Source organism: Phoca vitulina, unplaced genomic scaffold, assembly GCF_004348235.1.
Source record: "Phoca vitulina isolate PV1807 unplaced genomic scaffold, GSC_HSeal_1.0 scaffold1130, whole genome shotgun sequence".
In the NCBI taxonomy this organism is placed as follows: domain Eukaryota; kingdom Metazoa; phylum Chordata; class Mammalia; order Carnivora; family Phocidae; genus Phoca; species Phoca vitulina.
Window position 1 is genome coordinate 312 of NW_022590817.1, and position 9,706 is coordinate 10,017.

At 38.7% G+C, this 9,706-nt stretch overlaps 1 protein-coding gene across 1 annotated transcript; it reads right to left on the bottom strand.

The window, feature by feature from the left end:
* Positions 1 to 5,653: 5,653 nt before the first annotated feature.
* LOC116629490 (olfactory receptor-like protein DTMT) lies at positions 5,654 to 6,786 on the bottom strand. The gene is given in 2 exon segments (XM_032399766.1): positions 5,654 to 5,889; positions 5,892 to 6,786. Coding segments are annotated over 2 exon segments (1,071 nt in total). The 3' UTR covers positions 5,654 to 5,713.
* Positions 6,787 to 9,706: the final 2,920 nt, after the last annotated feature.

Here is a 9,706-nt window from a genome sequence, read left to right on the forward strand (position 1 = left end):
GGGAAATCCAAATCAAAACCTCAATGAGATACCACCTCACATCAGTCAGAATGGCTAAAATTAACAAGTCAGGAAACGACAGATGTTGGTGGGGATGCGGAGAAAGGGGAACCCTCCTACACTGTTGATGGGAATGCAAGCTGGTGCAGCCACTCTGGAAAACAGTATGGAGGTTCCTCAAAAAGTTGAAAATAGAGCTACCATACGATCCAGCAATTGCACTACTGGGTATTTACCCCAAAGATACAAATGTAGGGATCCAAAGGGGTACGTGCACCCCGATGTTTATAGCAGCAATGTCCACAATAGCCAAACTGTGGAAAGAGCCAAGATGTCAATCGACAGACGAATGGATAAAGAAGATGTGGTATAAATATATAGAATGGAATATTATGCAGCCATCAAAAAGAATGAAATCTTGTCATTTGCAACGATGTGGATGGAACTGGAGGGAATTATGCTGAGCGAAATAAGTCAATCAGAGAAAGGCATGTATCATATGACCTCACTGATATGAGGAATTCTTAATCTCAGGAAACAAACTGAGGGTTGCTGGAGCGGTGGGGGGGTGGGAGGGATGGGGTGGCTGGGTGATAGACATTGGGGAGGGTATGTGCTATGGTGAGTGCTTGAAGTGTGCAAGACTGTTGAGTCTCAGATCTCTAGGTCTGAAGCAAATAATACATTATATGTTAAAAAAAAAGAAGAAGAAGAAGATAGCAAGAGGGGAAGAATGAAGGGGGGGAAATCGGAGGGGGAGACGAACCATGAGAGGCTATGGACTGTGAAAAACAACCTGAGGGTTCTAGAGGAATGGGTGGTGGGAGGATAGGTTAGCCTGGTGATGGGTATTAAAGAGGGCATGTTCTGCATGGAGCACTGGGTGTTATATGCATACAATGAATCATGGAACACTACATCAAAAACTAATGATGTAATGTATGGTGATTAACATAACAACAAGAAAAAAGTATGTGTTAACATAGTTTACATTTCTATTTATTTCAATGATCTAAGGATTTAAAAATAAAATGTAATTGTGTTCAAATATGAAATTTCACAATAAATGATATTCAAGTAAATGGAAAATTGGAGTTATTATTTTTGAAATGATTTTGAAAAGTTTTTTTAAAACAGTACAATTTTATGTGACAGGCAAAATAAAATTCAAAATAATATAAAATTTTTACTGAATGAAATAAAGCTGATATTTGTTCTTTTCTTAAAATTTTGTTTTATATCATAAAAAATAAAACGATTTTCCAATTTAGTGTTCAAAGTTCATCCAGTTGCCAATGTAAACTGTCAAATCATATTTCATACATGTTTTTTTGGGCTACATGTGTAAACATTATAAGTAATATAAATTATTTTATATTTCAAAATGTTTTTCAATGTTATGTTCAACTGTTATGGATACTGAACTGGAATAAACAGGATGCTCAGCACTTTCAGAAACAATACCTCATTCATGCAAGAGTCCATTGCAATTATGCTATATGAAAGTGAGGGCTTGACAAGTTTCTCAGTCTTTTCTCTGACCTCAGAACTCCGCCGGTCCAACCCTCCCTATACTCTGAAGCAGTGTCCACCACTGACATCAGCAGAAGCACAGGTCACAAGCCTTTTCAACATTAAGATGTAGTTGCTTCTGTCTTAGAAACCTTGGGCAAGTGAAGAGATGGAGTCTTTCCCTGGGGCTTGAATGCTATAAATTGCAAGAGTGGTCTTTCTGGTTCTGGACCCTGCTATGCCAGAACTCAGCTCCAGATCCCCAGTAGAGGAGGCACCAATGTGTGTTTGTGATGTGTAAGAGCTCTCTGAAGCAGTGGATCTCAGCTGGGGTGATTATGCACCCACACCACACCTGAGGCCATTTGGCAATGTCTGAAGATACTTTCGGTTCTCACAGCTGGAAGGAGGAGTAATGCCACTAGCAACAAGTGGATGGAGGCCAGGGATGTGGCTAAACATCTACGGTGCATGGGACTGCACCCACAACAAAGAATTGTCCAGCTCAAAATGTCAGTAGTGCCAAAGCGGGGCTAATGTGACCCAGTAGAGGGGTCCATTTTGCCCAAGATTAAGGGCAGTTCTATAAAAGGCTGCATCTGGAGTGCAAACATGTTTTATTTAACCTGAAGAATATTAATTTTTACATTAATTGTTGTCAATATTAGAAGCTGAAAGATTGTCATAAAAAACCAAATGTATAGTTCATAGTTTAATAATTATACTTTAATCCAAATATGTAGTTTAACAGAATGTGCTCTCAAGAATTGGACCAATCATGCAATGCTTTGCTTAATAAATTGGAGACACAAAATGTTGGGCATCTGTACCAACAGAGGTCAGACATGGGGCCAAATAGCTGGGAGAAAATGTGGTCCTGGGGCCATATTCCTACACAAAAGCAACCTCCCGTGGCTCAGTAGCACTTTGACCTTTTGGACAGAGCATAAACTCTCCAATTCATCAGCATGTATCATTGCCTTCTTGGTATTCCTTTTCTCAGAAGAAGGTAACATTTACTGGATTCATAGAGATAACAAAAATGGAAAAATAAATAATTATGTTTTTCAGGAAAAAGTGAGAATCTTTCTGGAATGTATGGAATCCCAATACATTTAATAAGCAAGCAAAGAACACCTGTGTCAAACCTATTTTACATTAAATGAATCTTACAATGATCAATGTACAAAAACATTATATTTTAGAAGCAAAATAAGACTGAAATTTTTAGTTTATTTTTCAATATGATTATAAAATGAACAATGATATTGTGCAATGCTGTTGTATTAAATGAAATAATTGACTGGACTTCACACTTTTTAGAGATTTTGAGTAGTAAATGATGGTCTTTAGGATTTAGCAAAAATTATGTGCTTCAAACAGAAACAGGCATTTATATGTCTTGGCACATGAGAACATAAACATAATATCACTGAATTCACTATGTTTATTTGTGATGTTGATGAAAGGTTTGGTCCTTTCAAAGAAACTTTGGGAAAGATTCCCTAATAGACACAATATCAAGAAATTAGCTATATTTTTATTGGAGAAAAAATAACTTCAAAATTTTAATGTTACCTGGTCAATATTAGTAAGTCTATGACAAATAGCACTCTGATAGTATTGGTAATATGATCAAATTTGTTTTTAAAAATTAAATCCAAAGTGGCAATATTTTGCATGACACTGCATTTGAGTTCATTTATTATAATATTTTTCAATGTTAAAATGTCAAAAATAAAATGCATAATAGAATGGTAATTAATATCATGAATTGAAAATGCTCCCAAGAATTGAACCAGTTGGCCAATGCTCTACTTTAAAAATTAGATAAACAAAATAGTGATCTTCAGCACTACATGGAGATCAGGCATGGGGCCAAAAAGGTTTTGGAAATGTTTAAAGAAAACAAGTTACTCATGTCATACAATAATTTTTTAAAAAATTCTCATATCACTTGTGAAGATTTGATTCAATACATGGGCTTAACTTGACATTGCAAATCATGTAAACACTCTGAATATTTCTCTGCAAATACATTCACAAATAATTGCACAAATATATCATTCAGTTGATGGATTCCCTTAAAAAATGTACTTTGAAAACATAATTCAGCAAAGAATAATGCAAACTACTCACTATAGCTAAAATGCATTTACAGAAATGAAAACAATGACTGATCTACATACATGAAATTATGGAGTTGAATGATGAGTTCCTTAAATTGTTCATTTATTTCCAATTTTTTACAATAAAATAACATTATATGTTATATGAACCTATTAGTTCACCTTTCCCAATTAATATGATGGTGTAAATGAAGAGGGAAAATTAAAGTTAATGGAACGTTGTGCAACATAATACTGAAAAATATTAAGACAACATTGGAATATCAGAATTCTACTTATACCTCCAAAAAAGTGACCCTAATTATAAAAATGTCTGTGCAAAGATTTGATCCATATTCAAAGGGCGTTTGTGAACAGCTCTTGCCTATTATTAAACAGAAAAAAAAAATCTAAATATCACTCCCAGTTTAATGGGCCCAAGCCTAAATTCTCCACTAAACAATTCAAGAAAAAAACAAAGGACTTCACACTGACATCTTGGTCAGAAGAAAAGGTGCCAGGTTTTGCTTCCAAATCAAAGGAGTTAAAAAATCCAATAATGTATTTAATGATTATTTCTATTTTCATTTAGAATTTTTTCAATATCAAAGTTAAAATATCAACTCCAGTGGCATATATTTTGAGTTATGATAGAGGCATACTCCATATATTAATAAAATAAAATACCTTTGATCATATTTCTGCAGTTGATTTTTCTTAAATCTGATATACTTTACACTCATCTACTTGAATTGTGTGGTCACTGGGATATGGCTTTAGAACTCCTGTTTTATACTCTATGATTATATATGAAAACGATCATAATTTAACCAGAAAAATGAAGATATGAAAGAAATATATGAAAGCATGATCAACTGACAAGTGACTGGAATTGAACAGAATGCACCATTACAATGGAGGGAGTATGATTCTATAGTCTCAAGACACAGTATAGTGTAGTCGTGAGGATCTTGGGCTGTAAGCCAGACTGCCTAGGTTCCAATCTGAACTTCTTACGTGATGTGAGACAGTAAACTAACCCTTCTATCATTTTAGCTATAAAATGGGGGATAATAATAGGACCAACACCATAGAGGTGGTAGTTTAATAGATTGGAAAAGTGCCTGACACATACAAAAGCACCCAACAAGTGCTTGCTATTTGTTTTCTTTTAAAGTATGATTTTTCTGATGTGGCTCAAAAAATATTAGAATTAAAGGATAGAATGAGGCGAGCATATGGATGGAGAGAGGGAAATAAGAGGTGCTTTTATTCATAGTGGAGAATAAGGTATATATAGAAGTTGAGGCTCCAGGAGTCTCTGTGTTCTGTGAGAAGGAAAGGTTGGATTTTATTCTTTCTTCACTTGCGTGCATTACTGAGGATTCCTGGGCAGGAAAAAAAGCAATGGTTACAGTGATGTTTTAAGAAGATAATTCCTATGGGTGCCTGGGTGGCTCAAACAATTGAGCGGCCAACTCTTGATTTAGGCTGGGGTCATGATCTCAGGGTCATGGGATCAAAACCCGGGTTGGGGCTCTGCACTCAGCAGGGAAACGACTTCAGGATTCTCTCCCTCCACCATTGCCCCTACTCTCTCCCCTCCCCCCCTCTAAAGAGGATAGATGAATCAAGAAGAAGAAGAAGGAGAAGGAGAAGGAGAAAAGGAGAAGGAGAAGAAGAAGAAGAAGAAGAAAGAAGAAAAGAAGAAAAGAAGAAGAAGGAGGAGGAAGAAGGAGGAGGAAGAAGGAGGAGGAAGAAGAAGGAGGAAGAAGGAGGAGGAAGAAGAAGGAGGAAGAAGAAGGAGGAAGAAGAAGAAAGAAGAAGAAGAAGGAGAAAGAAGAAGAAGAAGAAGGGAAGGGGAAGGGGAAAGAAGAAGAAGGAGAAGAGAAAGAGGAGAAGGAGAAGGAAATTCCTAAATTGAAAGGAATAAAGTATTTTGCACAAAGGAATATAAATCTTATTTTCAAACTTCAATTCCACCTGGCAAGAGGGAAATAAGGATTCAGAGCAGACTGGTTTCCCACCCTCAACTCTACCTCAGAGCAGCTAAGTCATCATCACAGTTTCATATTTGCCTTTAGCATGGGGTTTTATTTGAACAAAAAGGTTGATGGCTTTAAAATTGGAAGGGAAAAAGCCACTGATTTAGAGTAATACCCCATTATCAACATTACTGTACCCACTGAATTAAATAATGTAAAAATCTCAATTGTTACCATTTTAGAGAGAAAGATTCTTTCTTTTTCCAAAAGACTCTTCCTAGGGCTCCCTTCATGTCTCTGTTCCTCAGGCTGTAGATGAAGGGGTTCAGCATGGGGGTGACCACAGTGTACATCATAGCCATGACAGTCTCCTTAACAGTAGAATTATTAGTTGATGGGCACAAGTAGAGACCAATAATTGTCCCATAGAAGAGAGACACCACAGAGAGGTGGGAGCCACAGGTGGAGAAGGCCTTGCGGATGCCCCTGGCAGAAGGGACCTTCAGGATGGAGGACACAATCCGTGCATAAGACATGATGATGAGTAGGAACGGGAGGACAAGAATGAGCCCTCCCATGATAAGTATCACCAACTCATTAATTCGAGTGTCAGAGCAGGCCAGCTTCAGCAGAGCAGACATATCACAGAAAAAGTGGGGGATTGTGTTGTCTGCACAAAACCACAATCTGGCCATGAGCAGAGTGTGTAACATAGCATGGAACATGGTCAGCACCCAGGAAAGCACCACCAGGGAGAGACAGAGCTTGGGGCTCATGATGGTGGTGTAGTGCAAAGGGAAGCAGATGGCCACATAGCGGTCATAGGCCATGGCCACGAGGAGGAAGCTCTCTAGGTCTCCAAAAAACAGGAAGAAGTACATCTGGGTCAGGCAGCCAGCATAGGGGATGGATGAGACTTGGCTCTGCATGTTCTGCAGCAATTTGGGCATTGTGACAGAGGAGAAGCAGAGGTCAGAGAAGGATAAATTGCTGAGAAACAAATACATGGGCGTGTGGAGGTGGGAGTCCAGGCGAATGAGGACAATGATGAGAAGGTTCCCCAGGATGGTGGTAACATACATGGCCAGGAACAGGACATAGAACAGATTCCACTGCTCTGGCTTGATGGGCAGACCCAGAAGGAGGAAATCTGAGACAACGGTTTGGTTCCTCTCTGTCATTCTGTGACTCTATTATATTTATGAAGAAAATACAGACCTTAAAATCCAAGTATAAGAAATAAATATATGTCTATTGCATGTGGCCTGTTGTCAAATGGTGGATGAGCTGGCTCTATTGAAACTACCTCATCAAAATCTCCAATGATATCCAAGTCTCTAAATCAGATGACAGTACATTTAACACCAATGATCACTTCTTCCTTTGTAAAACTCTCCTGTCTCTTGGTAGTGGTGATACCTCAGCTTCATGTTTTTTCCTGCCTGCCTTGCAATGCCTTCACCAAGTCCTTAGAGAGCTCCCCTTGCCCGGTCATCATTTGAATATTGGTGGCCCTCAGAATATTGTCCTTCTACGCTTACCCTAAATATAACAATGAATCCCAAATGTATTTATTCAGCCCACATAGCTCGTCTGAACTACAGACCTGAGTGTTCAGCTCTCTGATGACGCTGTGTGTCTCACACTCACTCTGAAACCAATCTTTCTGAAATTTAGTTTCTTGTCTTCCTTGCCCTGTAGGTGCTCCACTCCCAGTAGCTCTAACTCAGTAACTGGCAGTACCACCTACAAGGTACTCAAGCCAGACTGAGAGCCATCCTTGACTCCTTCCTCTCTTCATGCTTGTCACTCATTTACTGTATGTTACCAGTCTCCCTTTTTGCTCACTTCTCATATAGGCCCTGCTACCCATCCTACAGCCATCATTCAGGTCACTCAACTTTTCTCACCTGAACCATCACAACAAATCTGGTCTCTCCACATTTACTTTCACTGTCTTCCATCCCATTGACATTATCCAGAATTGTTCTTTTTATAACTCAAACTTGCTTGTGCCACTATTCTAATTGAAGAGTTTCCTCTTTCCATTAACATGAAGTCCAAAATGGTTAACAAGACCCACAAAACCCTTTTACTTCATCAGATCAATTAGCTCATGTCTAATTCTCTCTCCACTTCAGGCATACCAATCATTTCTGATTTTCTCAAAGGTGTCCTGTTGTCACCCACCATATCACATCATGTCTTCCATTACCTGACACATGCTGTCTGCATCTCATTCCATCCTGTCTCCTAGGAATTCACCCAGACCATTAAATAGGGATTATTTGCTCTTTGCTAGATTTTAAGGAAAGGGAAATATTCTATCTTGTTCATTGCTGAAGCCTAAAATCTAGAACAAGGTGTGGAGAAAAAGAAAGAAAGAAAGAAGAAAGAAAGAAAGAAAAAAGAAAAGAGGGAAGGAAGGAAGGAAGGGGAAAGGAAAGAAAATGTATGCCACCCAAGGGATTTCCTATTTGTTTCAACAGACACCAAAAATTTTGGAGGTTGAAACATCCACTGACACTGAGCCTCCAAATGTGAGCTCCCTTATCTAAATCTGTTGTATTGATTTCCAGATACTGCACTGCAGACTGTCCAGAATTTCTCTCCTTGGGTCAGCATACTACCCCATCTCAAGGTATCCTGCTCTATGTCTTACACTAATCTACCCAGACTACAGTGCTATCATTTTTTCCTTAAGATTTACCCCACACAATATCAATATTGATGTGGGAAGAAATGAGACAGATGTGGAAATTGAGAGATCATGGAAAAGCAAAAGAAATGAGGATAATTTCTGATCTCTTGGATCTAGTTTCTGGTCTCCTCCAGATACCCTTCCCACAATGTGAATCAGGACTGACAAAAAACAAGAGCATTTCAGGATGAGAAAAATATCTCCTAACCCTGAAGAGAGAGGAATGCACTCATTGCAGGACATTCACCAGTATCTTGGGGGCTTAAACCAGGCATATGCATGTGTTTTCACACTTGGACAGAGGAAAGAAAGATCTGTTACTATGTATTACTGGGGGAAGGATCCATCTCTGACTCCTCAGGAATTTCCTTTTCTGGAAAATAAGTGGGACCCATCTATTGTATAAAATACCTGACTGAGAGCCCAAAACAGTCAGATATCACTTACAAATGCTGCCATTGAGGAGCCATATGAACTTTACCTACTCCTTTCATTTCTCTACATCTTACCTGCTTCAACTTTAAAATGCCAGACTGACTTGTCCCTTCCTATCTCCCAAAGCTACTGTAAACTGAAATCTCTTTTGAGAAATCTCTTTGAAAAACATAAAGTACTCTGTTGTGAAATACTTACAAATACTATTTTAAATAGATATTGAATCTGGTGACACTAATGAAGCTATTTCTAGAATGTTGAGCATTTTTAAAATTTAGACTGCCTGAAGAACAATCCCATAGAGTCACATCATAAAACCTCAGTAACCTGAATGCTAAGGTTAGAAGAAGCCTAAGGCATGTACCCTCCAGCCTAACTTACCAAGTATGTCTCAAGGTGACCAGGGCTTTTGCCCAGGACCCCTCACTCTTTTATTCATTATAAGCTCTTGGAGACTCAGACTCTGTAGTCATCACCTGTGTCTACACCAACCCTTCTCACTTCTCTCATTCTGTCTTCCTGGGCCTGGGGGACATTGGGTCCCAGTGGAACCTACGTCTTGGAGGGTGGGGGGGAAACATTAATAACAAAGTAAATTCCAAACCTCTCTGGGACAAATCCCCTAAGATGTCTAAAGCAGGGACTTCTTAATTACTAGCCATCTTTAGGTAGGGGGACAGGCCACAGAGGAAACAGCTCATGCCCTAGTCCCACCAGGAATGCTGTTCTAGTTACCACAGTCCAGAAGATTTCTCCCTTCTTTGACTTCATTATTTTCTTTTCTTTTTTTTTTTAATTTTTTTTATTGTTATGTTAATCCCCATACATTACATCATTAGTTTTAGATATAGTGTTCCATGATTCATTGTTTGTGCATAACACCCAGTGCTCCATGCAGAACGTGCCCTCCTCAATACCCATCACCAGGCTAACCCATCCTCCCAACCCCCTCCCCTCTAGAACCC